This window comes from Caloenas nicobarica, chromosome 2 (genome assembly GCF_036013445.1).
Source record: "Caloenas nicobarica isolate bCalNic1 chromosome 2, bCalNic1.hap1, whole genome shotgun sequence".
Lineage (NCBI taxonomy): Eukaryota > Metazoa > Chordata > Aves > Columbiformes > Columbidae > Caloenas > Caloenas nicobarica.
This window is the reverse complement of record NC_088246.1, coordinates 70,660,219-70,680,143: the sequence shown is the minus strand read 5'-3', so window position 1 is coordinate 70,680,143 and position 19,925 is coordinate 70,660,219. Positions and strand designations below refer to the sequence as shown.

Genomic DNA, 19,925 nt, shown 5'->3' with positions numbered 1-19,925 from the left:
CACGTTTTCTTTGTGACAATGGGTATCATTGGTCGCAGGATGCTACTTCTGTTTAATGCTCTTTAGGATCTCTTTTAATGCTCTGAGCCCACGCGTAGTGCATGTTGGCGTGCTGCCATGCAGAAGAAGGTCTGCAGGTCCCTGGCATGATGGCGGGCACAAGACAGGCGTCCTTGAACTGCACATCAAAGTGTCTCAGCTACAACGCCACGCTAATTCCATTGAATTCGGGGATTTGATCAAGTTTGGGGGAGTCGCGGGTTGTGCAGAAGAGTTTTCTGAACTGGCTCTCTCATCCTAGTGAGATGGTTGGGAAGTTATTTTTTGTGCAAAGTTGAAACAGGTTCTTAAGTCTACCCTAACAGTTAAACAGATTTAACAAAAGGCATTTGACACACAAGTTCTCTCTCTCTCCCTGTTCACAGCCCTCAAAAAAATTTTCTGTAATAATAACCAGGCATGCAGTTTCAGAAATGTAGAAACTTCGTCACAGGTTTTTTTACAATTGGAAAAAATCATCATCATCATTCAGTTCTGAAGGTGAGGTTTTCTTGCCTTGCCCAGCACAGCCTAAAACATTTACTTTGCAATAATAAACCCCAGCAAAAATAATTATTGTATGTGATGCTGCTGGAAAGAGTGGCTTTGAAAACCACAACCGTCAACAGATGTGTGAAAACACAGGATGAAAGGGACTAAATAATCTCAAGAATAAGGGAAATACATTAAAATTTCTGAGTAACTCCCTGAAACTCTTTGATGTTTATCACATTACAGAGGCAGTGGCACTGTTGTCTGGGCTTCATGGGTTGTACTTGTTTTATATCTACAACACCTGATACCACAAGAGAACCTACAATTAAAAATGAACAGAGCTGCAAGGCTGTGATCCTCCTCCGACTTACTTTGACCCTTTTTTTTTTAATCCCCGTACATCTAAGCGCATACATAAGAAACTGCTGAAAAAAACACCCATCTCAAAAAGCTACTTGTACAAGCACCAATTCTAAGAGCTGATTTTGTCTGGGTTAACACTAAAATGCTGGGGGGGGCCCTCTATTCCCCAGCCACCCCCTCACACAGCATGGAGAAGTGGGGCTCACAGGGCAGGGGAGGAGGCGTGACATGACTGTACCCCAGTGTGGCTTGAGCCCAGAGCCCAGGCACAGTCCTACAGCAACAACTTGACTTCCGATATCATTCACTGTCACGTTTGCTTGAAGCCATTACTGGGCCTCTCATCTACAAGGACTCTACACATTTGCCTCAAAGAAGGTTCAGGCAGGACAGGAGTAAGCATGAACTTTCATTTATCGAGAGAGAAGTTATCCCAAAGTACAGAAGTTACCATAAATGAACCAAAGCACAGCCTCGTGTTCTGCAGCATCCCAAAGCACTAAATAGTTTCTCTGTTCCATAACACACATTCATGCAGTTTATGCTTCAGGTTTCATCTTCGTAATCATGTTTCCCTCTATTTCTTTTACTTAGATCTTAATAAAGCATTTTCTTCCCACACCAAGAAAAAAAGAAACCACCACCCAAGCACAGTCTCCTGAGATCTTGGTAGGATAAAAAAGCAGAGTCAAGTCTACTCCCAAGTTTTTCAGTATCAAAGCTGACCAGCCTCACAAAGCTGTGTGGTACAGACCTCATCGTAACGGTACATCATTTTCAGTCCCCGACAAGACTTCTGTTTTTCCACATGCCGCAGGGCACACTCCAAGCAGAAGACAACATTTTCATTCTCCTGTACAACCTATATAAAAATGCAGAGGGGGAAAGAATTCCAATGAGCTCCAAGTTGTAGCCATGTTTTACACAGAGTATTGAAATATTGTGTGAATTATTAAAACTGTATTTTATTTCGAGTTAGCAAAAGGAGGCATAAGCAAAAAGCATTACTCATTTTGACATGTTCTAGAATGCGTAAGAAGAAGAAAGGACATATCCCTTTTTGAGTGCTAATGTTGGCAAATACCTAGCATCTAAAAAGAAAACAATAGTAATGAAGACCAAATCCAAATAATGATATATGCATAAAGCTTTATTGGTATCTAATATGTAGCCAAAAGATTTCCTGAAAGCAGCTGTTTCCTATTACTTTAAATGCTGTCTTGAATAAGGATAAGATCAGGAGCTTAGCCACAGGATTCCTCGGCTACTGTCTCATTCAGCAGAGGTCACATTTGCTCAGCTGGCCACCCATCAAGCCCACACATTCCACTTGGAATTCGACAACCAAGTGGATTTCTTGTCCCTTACTACTGGTAAGAGCGACAAGAAAAAAAAAAACCTTCCCTCAATTACACTTACTTCAGAGCAAACAGACCAGGTTTTGGTTGGTTGGGTTTTGTTTGGGTTTTTTGGTTTTGCTTTGTTTGTGGTTTTGGTTTGGGTTTGTTGTTGTTGTTTGTTTGTTGTTTATTAAAAAACCACACACCAAAAAACCCAAACTCATTTTAAAGTTACTTCAAACTAGTGCCACTCAAACAGTGATCTAAAGATGCATAAACTGAGCATGTTCTATCTTAGGGAAGGAAACAGCTACACCTGATCATTTAATCCTTACGTTGCATTTCCGCCAAAACCCTAACATTTATAACCAAAAAACCTGAAAGATGACAGGAAAAAAGACTGCATATGGACTCACGTGCACTGTATTATGTTTATTTAAATATCTGATCTTGGAATTAAGTGGTACATAAGGTTGTGGGAGAGGCTTTTACTATTTTTAATGAAATTGCTGTATCCATACGTGTTCTGCATACAGCTGAAAACCTGCAAGTCACCACACCTTCCAAAGCCAGTAGGCAATTATGTCTAAAAAGAGGAAGTTTACAGGCATGGTGTCTATTTTTGAACAGACAGGGTGGCAAACAGCACCTTGGCTTGATAGGTGGGCTACATCCACCCTGCCATTTGGCTTGCAGGGAAACTGTCGCAGCACAGGCTGTAGCTGCGTGCCTGAGACGCGGGGCACATATTTGAGCTGCCAGCTCACCCCCAGGACTGTTCTGCCAGACTTAGTACGAGCAGCAACCTGCAGGCATCTTTGTTACCCCTCCTAGTGCAAGGCAGACATGCTTGTGGGCATCCGAAAGCAGCTGAGTGACTAGTTTATCCCTTCCTTAACTAGCTGACACCAACCGACGTCTTCTGTCGCCGCTGCCCAAGGCGACAAATGTTCTGACACAATCAACACCTCCGTGTCCTGCGTGGGGTGCGCGGGATGTGTCTCTAGTCACATGCTGTCTCTCTCAAATGCTTATAGCCCATTACGGTATGTTAGAGCCGGGGGGACAGTGCCCCAGTGCTGGCAAAGGATGTCACTCACCATGGAAAGATAGCACAGGTGCTGACAAATCTGACATCTCCTCTCTGACGTTTCTAGCTGCAACCACTTTCGAGGCTTTTTCTTTCCATCCATCCCGGTGCTGCTGCTGTCGTGGCTGCCGTAGCGCGCCGAAGAATGGAGACCTGCCTCGTAAAGCTGCCGCCGCTGCCTCAGCTCCGTGTCCCTGTGAACGTTTGGTGCAATTAGATATTGGCATCACCTCATACCACCACAAAGCCACGTACAATCACCCCTTTACCACCATCTCTGAAACCTTAGCTCCACACAGCAAAGCCCTGAGTGTTGTTGGAGGTTGGTGCCGTTCCCTACGCGTGGTGAGAGACAGCCAAGCACCACAGAAACGCTGCCTGATTGCAAAAGCTATCTCCGGATTTTAACAGCGACCACTGTATCAAGCCAGTGGTTCTCAAACTGCTCCACAGAGAACTGGGGACTGCCGAGTGCTTCCTGGAGGTCGATGGGTGCTCGGGGCCATGTGGAGAGTCGGGAGATGTGGCTAACGTGACTGTCATTCCTGAAGTTGCCAAAAGCCACCTTGAGGAGGAGGAGCCGTTGCCGTCAGGAGTAACATAGCCACCTTCACCAGGAGGCAGAGATGGACCATGGACCTGCTGCCACCAGGCGCTTCAGGCAGGAAGGGGGGAGCAGGGTAAGTGATTGTGCCAAAAGACGAAGATCTTGCTGCACACCCAGGGGAAAAAGAAGGAGATGTCAATCAAAAGCAAAGACTAAGCGCTCCAGCCGCCCTTCACCCACGGCGTCTGCAAGGTGGACGATACCTCCCATGCTGAACTACACAGCATTAGGAGAGCAGGTCGGGTTGGAGCTGCGTGGAAGACGGCAAGTGTGGAGTGAGCTGAGCAGATGGAAGGGGACAATAAAAAAGCTCACCACCAAACACGGCTGAAGATGGGTGGAGAGCCAAGCTAAGCAAATGGCATGGGCAAACTGAGCAACCAAGGCAGATCAGGAGAGGAGGCAGCAAAAGACACGGAACAAACAAGCAAAATAAAACCAAGGGAAAGAAAATATGGTACAGTATTCCACTTTGCTTGGGTTTTTTTCAGGTTTTGTTGTGTGGGGTTTTGTTTTACATAAGCAGCCTCAGGAAGGACTGATATCCTCCAGAGAATTCCAACCTAAGCATGAGAACAAGTTTGAGAACCACTCTGATAGAGGTCGATGTGATGGTCTAACAGCAAGCACCAACATTTCTGTTTCACCTTTCGCACTTGCAGAGTTTTCCTCTTCAAGAAAAAAAAAAACCAAAAACCAACAGGGGAACCAGCTGCAGGTAAAGCAGTCAGCACACCTCTTTGTATTTCTTTCTGAACATTAAAACAACATATGGGCTGTTCTCCCCTTCAACATGTCACTGGAAATTTTCCAGATGAACATGCTAGTTAGTTAAATACAGTTTGTAGATTCCATTCATCAAAACTTTCTTGACATCTCGAGTACCAGTTGTCACAAACTTGAAAGATAGGTAGCAACTACATGGTAGGGAACAAAAGAGAAGATCATTACACAGGAAGCCAGGCAACATCATATTTTCTTTTTGTTTTTACCTATCTTAAGAGAAACCTTAAACATCTTTCCTTACTACTGAAGAGAAAAAGGAGTGTAAAGTTATTTTTCTTTAAAACATTCAAGTTCTAATGCAAGATGCATTAGCACCCATGCATAAGCTGTTCGCTAACTCAGCGGTTTAAATCAAGACAACTTTCTGTATACAAAGTACCTTCTGCAGCTGTGGTGAAACAATCCTGATGCTGAAGACAAGGGTTCCCGGTGCAAAACCCATTACAGGCATGGATTGACAGGGGCTACTGATGCCAAGAGGCTGAAAAACTGAAGAAAGGTATTTAGCCGCTTGGCACCATGTAGCTCACCTAACGCATCAGGAAATCTTGACTCTCGGCAACAAGAATCAACAAAATAAAAACCAAAGGCAAACCGTAGTTTAAATTCTTTGATGGTGCCCAGAGTAGGGAATTCTTAGAGCAAGATATCCTGACCACGGGCACTCTAAGATCAGGTACAGCCAAGGAAACTGCTTCTTCCCCATGTGGCTGTCTTTACTGGGCTTTTGCTTGGTTAAGTAGGCGCAAGACATGCATTTGAAATGGTTACTTACGTCATCCACCTCTGGAGTCTGTCAATGAAAACAAAATAGGTACAACAGGCCCCCAATTCGTTACCTGAGCTCTCCAAGAAGTGATGATATCGTACTCAGAGTTGGTCCGTTTTCCTTTTTTGCTTCTGCTGTTGCAATCTGATAAAGCAACTTTTCCATTGAAAATGGTTTGGCTATACGTCGTCTCTTCATTTCCTGGGACAGAAATCGCTAAATTAGTTCTTGAGCAAATTAGAAAAGAAAAAGTTATGCAGAATGAATTCAACGTAGCAAAACGTAGCCTTTTTAAAACAACCACAGGTAAAAGCTTTCCGTAGTCCAAATTAAACAAAATAGCTATGCTCCAACTTACGTCCGGCACTAACTTCACACTGAAAAAAATGCTAATTAGAAATCAGTCCTTTTAGCGGAAAGCCAGGTGCCCAAGTGCTTTGCTGAACCGGGTCTTCCTCTTGAAAGGACTGTGAAAAAAGATCTTCTGCGTGTGCTTTAGGCAAACCAGTGTCACAGAAGAAAACCTCAAAAACTTAAACGCATACTACCAGTCACAATCAACTGCTTTCTGGGAGAAACTCTAGTGCCTGTTACATCTAACATTTTGTTTTCATTCAAAGTCACTAGCAGAGAGGAGAAAAGTATCTGTAATGCAGGATGGCTTTTACATGAAGAAATCAACCTGTACGCTATCTTTTCCTAATACGCTTTGCTGTGGAGTTTAATGCAGAGACAAGACAGGCAAAGTCTGCATATGCAAAGAGAGTGAAACCAAATGCAAGTACTCCAGTGTCACCATATTTCAGGTACACCCTTTTTTTCAAAAAAGAAAACTATTGGTGGAAAAGGTGAGAATAGGAGAGATGTCAAGAAAATGAGAAAAATAATTTTAAAAGTATGCCCAGGCATAGGTTAGCATGCAGTTCACTGAGGTAGAAGAACCAACAAACACCTCAAAATTCCCTCCCTAAAAACTCATTTTTCCTGTGGAAGCCAAGAGGAAGTAACTCAATGACTTAAGCTCAGTAATACACTATTCCCACTCTCAGCCATCCTGTAAAATCTACTCTTCTGACTTGCTTCAAACCCGGGACTGCTGTCATTTTGCATCTTGTAAAATATCAAATAGGTGCTTAAGAATTAAAGACAACAACTAGCAAAATAGGCAGATGTCAGGGAAAACAGACAACACGAGAAAGAGAGGGGTTCAGTTTTGCTCAGTTGTGCCCTTTCCTGGCTCCTCTCTGGGTAAGCTTTTAAAGACATATCTTTCATTCCTGTGAATATGAACCAACTGACTTTGGTAGCTTAAACCCTTTTGGTATTTTTTATGTAGGCAAATTCCTTGATTTATTCTGCAGTTGGGAAAAGTCTCATTTTCCCGGTGTCTGAAGAGGCACTTTTTGTTTTACACAGAGTCTGAGAAGTTTCCACTGACACCAACACTGGAGGATAATGGGGAGGTGCCATTTAGGTTTGGAGTTAAGCCCATCAAATACCTACTCATTACAAAAAAGTAGATTCATTCAAAAGTAGATTCATTCATTTTTTTTTTTAACCCTGTTTTGTGACCCTAATTACATGCTCTTGGTATTTCTTTTATCAGAACCAATATATCATCAAACTGATCATTTTTAATAGCATGCTGCATGCATGGAACTGACATATGTCATTAAATGGATTAGTAACCTTTGGTGACCAAAAATCATTGAAAAGAGGGTCACAGATAAGAAAAGCGTTTGTCAGAAGCTATTTGCTCTGCTGGAGCCTGCGTGGGCTTGGAATGGCTGCACTTTTCGGAGTGGTATGAGAAGTTTGGTTGCACATTAGATTTGCTCAGCGTGTTGTCCAAGGCTGTGTAAGAACAGCCACTCCAAGCCAGACCAAAAGCCCGCACAGGCAGCCAGGATAAAAGGCCACAGTGGGTGGCCGGAGAAACAAAGTGAGGTACGTTCCTGCTGGCTGGCAGCTCAGGGACCTCCCGAGCCCGAGACAGGGCCAGGTACATTTTTCTCTTCCATACAGCACTGAAATACACTAGAGAAGTATTTTAAAACAGACTTCCGTTTGCTTTTGACCTGCATGCCTCATAATTTCTTTTGATGACACTTTGTTTTGGTGTTATGAAAGTCAGCACACATTCGTATCGTCATCATCACCCTGCCACTTGCAATCTGGTCTTACTACCACATATGTCTCCCGGTCATTAATTTTCCAAGCAGAGTAGTCCTCTTATATTTAAAGCAGAAGCTTTAAATTCATACCTTTGATCACCACTCTCTGCTGTGCTTTTGCTAGTTCCTCTATATTCCTTTTGCAATTAGAGACTCAGAACTGAGCAAGTATTCAAGCCAAGGCCATACCAAGAGCCCGCGCAGTGCCATAACAATGTTTTTGCTTTGTTCTTTATTCTCCCCTTGCAATTCTTAACATTCAAGATTTTTTATTTTTAAACCTCTCCAGAGTGCTCAGCTGGCAGCTCCACAGGAATCCAAAGACCTCTTTTCTCAGGAGCAAGAGCTCACTCAGAGCCCATTGCTCTGTCTGCTAATTTGGATTATTTTTTAAAATTTATCAACCCCGAACTTCATCTACCATTTTCTCACTCAGATCAGTCAGTAGCATGAAATCTTTCTGTATCACCTCAGAGCTGTAATTTTTGCAGTCATTACCATTAATATCCTCAGTATAAAGGATTCATTTTGCTATTCACTTCCTTTCCTAGGTTATTTATGGATACATTGAACTGTATGGGTCTTAGCAAATTCCTGAGGAACACGGAAAGAGACCTCTCTCCAGGATAAAAACTGACCATTTGTTCCCATCCTCTGCTTCTCTTTAAATTGGTTATTTTTTTGGTGCATGAACTTTCCCTATCAACCTGTGACAGGTTAATTTCTTTAAGAGCCTTTTCTGAGGAACCTCCCCAAAAGGCGTCCAGAAATGCTCACAGACTCTGTCACAGCTGGTTCTCTTTCGTCCATTCACCCTTCCAAAAGTTTCAAGGCCGAGGGGGCACGACCTTGCTACAAAAGCCATGTCGACGGCCCCGGCCTCATTTTTTTTACATTTATTTTTTCTTTTGGTCTTCAGGAAGTTGTTCTTTGAAATCTCTTTTTGGTCTGCATTTGTGTGTATTTATATGTTATCTTTCTGGAGCGACTCTTTTACTTGCATTTTCATTTTCTGGACACAAAAAGGATTGTTTGGTCTCATTTCAAACAGTCCTTTCTCCTGGTGTTTAGCCATGCCAAGTTCAGTGAAGGTTTGCCTTCTGAAACATTCTTTTTGCTAGGCAATGTGCATGTGTTGTGAGCCTCTCACAACAGCATCTTTAAACAATTTCTATGCTGCACGCAAACACTTAACCCTCCTTTCTGCATTCTCAATTTCACAAGCTTCCTTGGTTTTATGCAAGGCTATCTTTTGAAATGAAACACCACGGTAGTGGATATTTTGCATTTTACTGCTCTTTCAAGGTTCTCAAATCTCTGCTCACCATCGCAGTGCAGCTCTTTGATAGCGATGTTTTGACCTGGGCTCCGTCATTGCTGAGAAGCGAGACGAGAGTTTCTTCCCCTCGCGTGGATTTCCTGAGCAGCTGCTCCCTGAAGCCATTTCGGTTCTGGCATCACACCCCAACACAACTGCTGTCCTAGCTGGAGGGAGCAGACCAGCATTTCCCAGTACCATTGTATGTTCCGTCTTCATGGGTTTTCTCATCTGCTTCGGTACAACACAGGCCATGCCCGCACACCATCGAGCACGGCGATGCAGAAGGAGCGGCCGTGCAGAGCGATACGGCTGATGCTGGAGGACACGGGACGCCCGTGTGAAAAGCCGAGGGCTTCACTTCAGAGCAGTCCAGCCTGGTCCTGCAGCCACTCCGTCACTGCTTTGGTGTTTGGAGGACATCAGGTGCACTTCTGGAGCGCCTTTTCCCGTCTGGTTTCATCTGAAAGCGCTGTGTTTTTTACCACGGAGCCAGAATTGTGTGGGGTTTTAAAAGCACGTTTCTCACCCAAACTAAAACTCAAGGGGGGATACATATAAAGCCCCTACCAACATCTTGGTTGGACAGTCAGGAGCACAGTGCTAATACCGCGGTTTTCCTATTTAGGACAGGAAGATCAGTGCACAGAGATTCCGTCACTGGTGACAGAATTTAACCTGGTTTATTTGACCGTAACCTCTCTTCTGTGTGCAGCAGTGCTGCTCCAACAGGATGACTAACTCCATCTTTCCTGTGTAATTCTTCCTCTTGTATTATGGTACCAGCCGAGTCTCCTCTTTCCACCAGCTTTCTGGTAGGCCCTATACCACCAAAGCTCTCCTTCAAAGCCAGACTCTCCTCCTTATTTCCAAATCTCTAGACCAGTGTGCATTCATTTAGTCCAATTTTCTGTTTTCCTGTTTCCTAAAGGGGTTGTACTGATTTTGCCCAATATCTTATTCAAGGAATACGGAGCTACCCCTTTGCCATTCCAAACACAAACTTTTCCACACCTGTAAAACTTCTCCTCATCCTTTGTTTACAATTTCAAGGGCTCTTAGGGTGTTTTTTAAAAGCCAGCAATCTTGCTCTTCACATGGTTTAGGTGAAACCTGCCTGTTCCTTTACACAGGCTTTATACAAACTCCCTTTATCCCGACAATTATCCCAGCTCTTTATGAACTGGAATCAATGCAATTTCAAAAGCAGAATTTCATTTTTTCATCTATTAAAGAAGACTGAGCAGTCATTCAATACATGAAACAACATCGTTTAGTAATATAAAGAGAGGCACTATAAAAAAATCAGGTCACAGTATCACAGAATGCAAACAAAGTTAATGTATCAAACAGCTGAAAACTGTCAATATTGCTGTTGAGAAGGGACAGACAGGAAGGTACAGGTTAACAGTCCAAAAGGGGAATCTTGCTTGTTACCCCGAACGTCTCACGGCCTTTAAAAATGGCAAAGTGCCTCATTAAAGTGAAGGAACTAAGGAAGAATTTCCAAAATTTAAGGGAGGCAGGAACATAGGATAGTTTGAGGAAAGAAGATGGGGAAGGAGAAGAAAACAAAATAAAAAAAGGAAGGAAAATAACAATACAATAGGTGTTTCCAGAGTTATTTTGATATAAACACGTATCTGTGGTTTCTTGTTATGTTTGTGAGAGCTGTGACTTCAATTTCCAAGGTAGGTTATCAGTGCAAAGCTCTTAAAAATGAATCAAAAGAAACTGTTCTTCAGAATTTGAGGCACCAAGAAGAGCTTTTTAATTGCTGCATAGTGGTTTTTGTCTCTTACAGGAGTGGCATTTTCACAATATCAAGCAAATGTTCAGTAGAGCAATAAATACAGCGTATGGAGTTAATATAATTTGTGTACCTTCAGACAGAAAAGGTTAGCTCAGGATTCTCATTCCTTACCTACACACATATACAATTCCTACCTTCCCCCTAAATAAATCTGTAATAAAATAACCTTTTATTTCAAACTAAGTTAATATACAGTTAGTATAACCAGGCTGGAAGAATTCCATTAACCCTAAAGAACCAAAACGTAGCTGTGGACATATTACATTTAATTACTTACTATCCGCTTGATCTGAGGCTGTAAATGGTAATTTACTAGTGGCTTAGCTATAAAACACTACCAAAATATCACCTGTAACTCATAGTGTATTTGAGGAGGTTGGGGACACAATTGGTGACATATATTCTTTGTCCAAAACCACAGAAATGTAGCCAAAATCACAATGACTGGGCAATTCACCTGTTTGTTTCTGCAGACAACCTGCCTTAGTTAGTTGTGTGAAAAGGGAACAAGAAGGTTTTTTATTTACAGCTTAGTATTGGATGGGCTGGTCAGTGAACCTAAGGATTTTCAAGTCTATTAAAGCTGAAATTGCCCTGATCAACAACTTTTCCTGAATGAAAGGGCAGAGAAAGACAAGCAATACAGCTGTGAGTATTAACTGACTCTGCCTATCATAGGAGCTAACAAGCACAGTTATTCAGATATTTGCACCTGAGATTCTAATGGTTCTAGAAAACGTCACTTAAAAAAAATTAGTAAGCATAATACAATACATTATCATTAGCTCTGAAGGGATTTTTGAAAAGCTTCCTCGCAAACTGGTCTGCAGGCATAACAAATCTCCTGAATTTTTCAAATATACAGAAGTTTTTAGTTATCAATTATTGACTCAGTTGCTTTTCTGAAAACACTGGATCGTCTTACGCCTTGCTGAACTTTTTCGCCTTTTTTTTTTCCTTTTTTTTTTTAATTTAACAGTCCACAAAAATAGATGTAGTTGTACTAGTCTCACAATCCTATCAATCCTGGAATGTCTGGTTTGCTGTCATTTTAGGTGGCAGGGCCGTGAATCCATTTTAACTCCTTTTTTCTCAACTTACCTTGGCTGTTTTAAAACCCATACTTGTCCACTGGGTGGTAGCAAAGTGCACCGTTTCAGAAACACTATAGCCACAACACACTTTAGACACAAAGGATCCAGGAAAACAGACAACAAACTGCCCGCTCTGCTGTACAGTACGGTGCACCCTGATCCCCTCCTTACACAAGATTTCTGGGGAGATCTAGAAAGACATAAAGCAAAACAAACAAAATCAGAACTTTCTTTTACAGCTCGATCCCCTTCGTGGCCGAGTGCTGCCACGTGCTACTCGTGGAGAAAAGCTGCGCTCTGCTAACAGCTTGGCTCTGCTCGCCTTCTCTCTTCCCTTCTGCACACGCTGAGGCTTAGTGTTTGGAGTGAGAATTACAGATTCAGCTCTCTTGAAACCACCACTTTAAATCTCCACTTGCCAAACAATCTCAAACACGAAGCCTCAAAACAATACTATCTGCTACTACAGAAAGTAACACAGGCCATTCGGTTTTCCATCTAGATCTTTTCAGACAGAATCCACCTTCCTACTACACTTCTGTTAAAAGATGTTACCGTGGATAGCTGAGGGAGCTGTTTTTGTTATGGTGTCCCAAATTTACACTTAAATGCACTAAATGGAAATTGTTATCCATCAAATAAATAAGGGAGACAAAAATACTTTGAAATCCTTTGAAGTGTTAGGCTTCTCATATCCATGCTGGATATGTCAATCATGGCTGATTAATTGATTACAAAACACTCTGTGAGGTTAAATACATTACGGACAATATTGAAAATAGACATTTATTGCATTATCACATTTATTTTTATTTCAACATTTGAGCATGTGAGCCTTGTTAGAAAAACGCCATGTGGGTAAATGCTGCACGTAGAAAGCAGCCAGATTTTTAACAACAGCCTCTGCATCATTGTAGTGTGAGAAATAACAAAAATAAATCCCCAAACAACCAGCCTTCTGATTAGCCCTGGGTTCTCAAATGGGACTACCTCTCCCTGTGTTAACCTACCATTACATTACTTTCAAGCATTTCCAGCCCTGGAGTGCCATTGGCTTGCAGCAGGGTATGTACCACATCATCAAGTTTGTTCTCCTCCGCAGCAGGAATGCAATACCTGTTGTTTTGTCGGAAGAAAAAGAGAAAAATTTACTGTGGAGTAAATAAAGGCCCACAGCTACACAGTAACAGGCAATTCAGATCAGGACTTTGATTAAAAGAAAGAAATTAAACACAAGCTTTCCCACACTGTTCTTGCTAAAACACTGAGGATTCATAGAAAGCTGTTTAAATAAACTCAGTCTGATGGCGTTCACTAGATGCCAAAGGACACAAAATCCCCCAAACAGAAATGTGAACACTCAGTGCTCTGTAGAATCTGAGGAGGGAAGTCAGCAACAGAATGATGTTCATTTTAACAACACAAAACCAGCTAATTATGTGCAGGAGTTTGCACCTAATGAGCATCAATATATGTTCTGTTCTCTTTATCGTAAATTGTTATATTTATTACCGGTGCATCAACCAAAGGATCTTTTTATTTAATAACATTTTCTGTTTGTAACAATCAAGAAACCACGAATCACCTTTACTGTTAGTACACAAAGTAGCCTAAGACCTTCCTCCCTCGCTTATTAAACAAATCCCACATCCCTTCTCTCCCTTGCAACAGAACAAAGACCTGACTAAGAGCAGCCAAAGCAGCAAGAGAGATTCAAAATACAGCTGGGTTTATGCCCCAAGCTGCACATCCTCCTCTCCTCTAGAAGCCAAGGAAGATGCTCTCCTCTCTGTGCTCACTGCCAGCAGTGACGCAGAAATGCCAAGAAATAACACAGAAATCTCAGGTTTTAGCTTCACACACCCAGAGAACTGCTGTTTTCCTGGATGCAGGGAGGTGCTATGATGAGAATTCACCGCTAGTCTTGCTTGCACCCTGACAGAAGGGTAATGGTTTACATCCACCCAGGAGACACCCATTCCTGAGATCTGGTAGTTGGTACCTGATGACTACAAACTGAGCAGCGAAGCTTGGTGGGAAACAGTGCAAATCCTGGTATTCCCACACCTGCCCTGAGTTGCTGCCACGCTGGGCTTTATCTGTGGCATTACTTGATTTGGATTCATCATGCTCTGGCAAATAAACAGCATCTCCAGATTTACTATTACTTATTTCCATTCACTTTAAGCAGTCAGACTGCAGCCTGGCGCCCATCTGCCCCAACCCTAGACACATACACACACGCATAGCCATTTTTCCAAACTTGGCAACAAGACAATGAACCTGGAAAGATTTTGGGGAAAGAGTGCAGTTTTTTTGTCATTCATCCAATCTCTCCACCAATTTCATAAAGTGTTCTGCTGGCCTTACAGACTTTGTCAGGGTATTTGCTTACCATGTGCACTAATATTAACTCCATATGCATCATACAGAGTTATCCTGCTTGCTGAGTCTGTAGGAGGCTGTATTTGCTGGGATTTGAACATCTCCTTACTGCTCACTGTACTGACAACGATTTTGATTTGTCTTTGTTGATCTTCAAGCCAAGAACCAGAAGAGATGACAATATCTACTCATACAGCTCATTGTAGCCACAACAAGGGCTCTAATGAGCTGGTTGTTCAGGTGTACATAGACTGAGTCCTGACATAGATATTGACAACGATTAAGACCTTGCTCATAAATCCTAAGGTTACAGAGAGGTGAAGTAGAAGAACCTCGTCTTGGTAAAGATCAAGTTACAACGGCAATTTTAAATGCATGCTGTGTATCAAATACCTTGCAGTACCTGTGTTGCTAACAGTGACAGCTGCAGAACAGCTGGAGTATTACTCTAGTTGCACTATAGTAACAGGTTTTAAAAGGTGATGACAATATTTTAAATTCAAACCCAGAATACGACAGAGTTCACTCTTTTAGAGTCAGAAAGTGAAGTGGGAGCAGTCAAAAGATTCAAGCATGCAGAACCTCACAAGCCGGGCCCAGGAAAAGGCACAGGTAGGAGGTGTGAAGAGAAGGGTCAGCACAGAAGTACCTGGGACCATCCAGCTACTGGCAGGACTGAGGGAAAGGGAGACCCTTTGCAACTGTGGATTATGCTGCAATTTCACTCATTTGCAATTCTCGATGTACCTATAAAGATGGGAAGTGAGCAGCCACTATAGACTTCTGAGTATCTTGGGCAGAATAAGATTTTCTTCTCTCTTTTAATGGGCACTGAGGATCCCTCCAGAATAAAAAGGTTAGATCACCCACCTCTGCCCTGCGTGAAAACTGAGTGCTCCCCTGCTTACCCTTCAGGAGATAAAAACTGAAAGATGAGCGAGTGACCTGAGCGATCCGCAGGTAAATGAAGCACTACTAATTTTAGTACCACGGGGATCTCTCCTTGGAAAAGAAGATTTCTGGATGCTGGGTGGACTTTGCAAGACGGAGGAGGGCTCTGGTGCCCAGTGGCCTGCTTTGCTATCACTGAAGCAGCCACTGAAAACAATGCTGTCAGAGCTACTCCAGATATTGTGCCAGACCTAGAGTTATTAAATTAATCTTCTCCTCAATAAAGCTGGGTACTTCATTGCAATATTAGAAGTTGTAATAAGTTAATAATGAATGCTATAGATCTGACACTGCAGCCTGGCAGCCCTGCCTAAGAACAGCTTTTACACACAAAAGAGTTTCACTTCTTCCTTCTTACAAGTTGTTCCTGTTTACTATCCATGTTCCATCAAGGTAATCATCACAAGTACACCTGAAGCTATGTACTTATGTGTACAAGTAAGCCCATCAAGAAAAAGCAAATAGCTTCTTTGGTTTTCTTCTTCTTGGCTTGGAAAAACAGAAATAGTAGCCTTTCCTAAAACTTTGGCTGGCTGCACTCAAGCCTTTTCCATGCCAAGAGGCACATTTTGACACACACAGTATGAAGAGTGGCCTCAGAATTTAATTAGGGGATCCCTGAATGTCTTCTTTTTGGAATTTACTGTCATTTAAGACTAGATGAATGTCAGAGAGAAACAGACTCACCTAATGTTGAGGACAACGTAACTTGCTCAGCAATTTGTCCTGATAGTATATTATTATAAAAGATTAGAGATTTCTGATTGACAGAAGAAGGAAAGGAGCCATGAAATGCCCATGACAAAAAGTGACAAACTCTCAGGTCTGCAGCATAATCCAACATTTACCTTTACCCCTTGGCATGATCACATACAGAACATTTCTCTCAATATATTTAGAGAGAGGAGCTCCTGCTTTAACGGTTTCCTTCAAGATTTCAAATCCTTTTTTCTGGGTCACGTGCTTTCCCAGTTTCAGCCACGTCAGCACCCCTGACACCAGCACCAGCTGAAAAATGATGAAGTTTAAGGCAGAGGACAGAAGTACACACTCTGCATGTGAATCAAGAGCAGCTGACACTGCCACTGCCACCATGAAGATTCCTGGATGCCAAGGGGGACCTGCAGTCCTTCTCCTGGAGAGCCAAAGGCTCCTGTGGCTCAGAGTTCAGGAGGGGAACTGCTGGAACTGCTGAAAGGGAACCAGCTTCTCACCTTTGCAGGGGGATACCATTTAAATAACCTTTTCTTCTCCATATATTGCATTTTCTCTGCTCAAGAAATACAGTTACATTGCTTATTATTCATTGTTCTCACTGATGATCCTCTCGGGTAATAACACCAATATCACAGGAAGGTGGCAGAAAGGCATGAGACAAGCCAGCAGCACCTGCTTCCTCTAATCCCTCCATCAGCTGTTGCATTCCCATTGCAATCTAACTCATCAGTAATACGTATGCACTGAATTCATGAAGGAATTACCATGTTCAAAACCATTTATAAGCTGAGTGTTAAGTCTATTTGCATGATGTGCCTACAAAATGTGAAATGTAGATAGCAACTAATTGGTGATGCCCACATCGAGACGCTAGAATGATGTGTGTAATCATATTAAAAATGATTACATATGACAATAAAAAATAATCATTTGAGAAAAAATACCAGGGACGTGGTAGATACTCAGTTCCTATTTTGTGTAAAATAGGAGAGCAGTGCCCATTTAGTCAGAGCATGGATTCAATCACTTTACAAGTGGCAATATGGAGCTGTCTTGACAAGTGTCTGTCAGCCTAAGGAAAGCCTACCTCAACTAGCTGTCAGTTGGCTTCCATGTCAAGCAGAAACAGTTTATTGCTAAATATATCAGAATAGAGCATGCAAGATGAAAGTGAAACTTTTCTTCCAGGAAAGGGAATTTCATCACTTATGTTTATACTACCTTTTCCTGTTAAAATTGTGATCACACACACTGGACCTTCTAGGTGAGATTCATTCATCCAAAAGGTACTACACAAGCTGCTGTCACCACCATCCTACAGACAGGCACTGCAGTGAAGGCGAAGAAAACAAAACACAGGAATACCTACCAAATGCAGTCAGCACCAGTGTGTAAGTAGTCAATGTATGGAAGGTGATTTTGGTCTCGAGACCAGCATGAGGTAGAAAAGACCATGCCAATATTTAGCCAAGGAATTGTCACTCCTAAAACAAAGAGATTCAAAATGAGTTTTGAGTAACTGCAGTTTCTAATTACAAGACAGTTTGAGGGCACTTCAGTTGAAAATCTTGTTCTACTTGCAAGTTGACCCTTAAGTTTTAAGTCTTCCTACCAGAGTTAATAATTCACAGAGGAATAATTTAACAAGTTCAGCTTTTTCCACTAACAAAATATCTACAGCTAATTACAGTGCCCTGGAACATATTTGTTTTCTAATAGCTGTAAAAATTTTTTAATCTTTAGAGAATTTACAAATACCCATAATTCAAGCCCAATGCCATTGATCAGAGGAGGTTGCTTCACGTTGTCAAGTGCAGACATATTTGTAAAGATGCATCCTGTTTCCCAGCTGGTTTGTTCAGGCTTAATACCTGCACAGGTGACTGAATTTTGCTTTCAGCTAACATTTCCAGCAGTAAAGTGCAAAGGTACATGTGCAGCTGGAGCACTCGTGACAATTCATTTGGAAAACTCGTGCGCTGCTTCCCCCAGCGCTACAGCCTAGATTTGCAAGTAAGGAGGCTGCACGGCTCTGTCTTTCATCACTCCAACACGAAGTAAGAACACAGATATACTGTCAATACCAGAAAGGGATACTGCAAGCACAACTGGTTCCTCCCAGGTATACGGTTTCAACTATTAATCAGTTCTTAATCTGCATGCCTGCTTTCATTCCTTTAAATACCATCTGCTATGTACAACCACACGTCTACCTGGTCAGCTGGCAAAGAGAGGGGCCAGAAAGAGGGAGAAGACTTTGGTGACTACACCACTACATTGAGAAGACACTTACACCTGCTGGAAACGTAGAAAAGAGACTTGCTTACCAGGCACAGCACCAAGATGTCGCAGGATGGATCCTGTATTATTAGGAAGGACTGTGAGGTTCCACCCATGCCTGTTCAAGGGGCAACACAGAGGCAGGCACACGTCAGCACCGCATCCCCCAGCACCACACTGCCCTGCCAGCCTCGCTCACCCCAACAGGGCAGCCGGCACAGGTCAACGAGAGTGCGTAGATCTGGTGATCTTACCTTGAAAATGGTTCAGATTTTCCCACGGGAAAGCCGCTCCCGTGGGTGTTGGTATCTACTTTTCCACAATGCACTGCTACGTGGCAATCTTTCTGTTCCACTAATCGCCAATATTCTTGCTGTAGTGAGAGAAAGCAGAAACGCATTTTTAAGTCACGGAACAAGACATCTGTCATTAAAATACAAACCCCAGAAATTTACAGGGCTTTCATGACCTCAGTGTATTCCAACACAAAACACTGCTTGAAAATAAGAATACAAATGCTTAAAAGTGACAATGAGTTGGAAAGACATAACTTAGACCTTCTTGGCTCCTGTCCTTCAGCACAAGACAGATTAAGACTTCTATCTCTCCCTCAATTCATCAACACCTTTATTGAAAATGTCAAAAAATTTTAAAAAGAAGAATCAGTAACCATGTCTATCTAACCATTTATTTTTCTTCCACACCAGACAGCCTTAGACTACTTATAGTAATGCCAGAACATCAACTATGCTGAATCTCCACACTTAATACTCTGAAATAAAAACTTTTACCACCTCTTATGTTGGCCTCACCTCTACTTCAGCTACTGTAGGCTCCTTCGTGAAGCACATGTTCATGATGTTTCTTGCTGTTCGGTAGAAGGTTGTTAAAGAAACAGACCTACCCTGTGGAAAAAGGAAGTAAAATTAAAAGTGAAAATAGAAAAACGCACCTCCATTCCCCTTGGCTTCACTCTTTTCCTTACACACTGAATCAAGACGAGGGAAAGAAGACAATGTCTCCAGAACACATGTGGGTCTAAAGCTCACTCCTTATCTGAGGGAAAATACCTCAAAAGATACAGAAATTTACACCAAATCACCAAATCAAACATCTAAAAGGCCAGCCGTATGTTCCCAGCAGGCCACATACACCGCTTTGTCCAGCACAACGCTCTATGTTTGATACACACGTAAGGTGTCCATGGCCCAGTTTTGTATGACAGTTGCAAAGGAAACAGTAGGCAACACTACCTGGACTTTACAATCAAATACAATATGTGATCAAACGACCACACTCTCTATATGTAGAGAAACAGGTGAAAAACTTAGGAAATTCACAGAAACATTCAGCATCAAATTAGTGTCGTATATGACGGAAGTGCATCACAAAAAGTAGAGTTTATCGAGATTACTGTAGTTACCTGCTTACAAAAACTAGTTATGCTTAATTTAATAAAAGCAGTTCAAATGCAAGGAACCAGGACCTGTTATTACAGGCTGAGAAAAGTAAAACATGGTAAAATGGCCACATGAGCGCACCCTTTCTTGGCAGTGCTGCGGAAGCTGTACGAGAAGATCATCTGACTTGGTTTTCTGCTTGAGCTCTACCTAAGTTTCTGCATACCTCCTTTCACACATAACCAGATGCTCTGGGAAGCAGAAGCCCCTGAAGGCTTTGAAGGCAGGAGCACAACAACTCACT

At 42.2% G+C, this 19,925-nt stretch overlaps 1 protein-coding gene across 4 annotated transcripts in view; it reads right to left on the bottom strand.

Annotated features, from left to right (window-relative positions):
- JARID2 (jumonji and AT-rich interaction domain containing 2) overlaps positions 1-19,925 on the bottom strand; it is a 231,367-nt gene that overhangs the window by 2,035 nt on the left and 209,407 nt on the right. For 2 of the 4 annotated variants that reach the window (XM_065629999.1, XM_065630002.1), the window contains 9 exons: positions 19,034-19,126; positions 18,476-18,594; positions 18,269-18,339; positions 17,311-17,425; positions 12,899-13,004; positions 11,896-12,078; positions 5,560-5,690; positions 3,338-3,521; positions 1,652-1,759 (listed from right to left, as the gene is read on the bottom strand). In XM_065629999.1, coding sequence (XP_065486071.1) covers positions 1,652-1,759; positions 3,338-3,521; positions 5,560-5,690; positions 11,896-12,078; positions 12,899-13,004; positions 17,311-17,425; positions 18,269-18,339; positions 18,476-18,594; positions 19,034-19,126 — 1,110 coding nt within the window. Of the gene's footprint in view, positions 1-1,651; positions 1,760-3,337; positions 5,210-5,559; positions 5,691-11,895; positions 12,079-12,898; positions 13,005-17,310; positions 17,426-18,268; positions 18,340-18,475; positions 18,595-19,033; positions 19,127-19,925 lie in introns of those variants that run through there. The other 2 variants (XM_065630000.1, XM_065630001.1) reach the window with 2 other exon arrangements.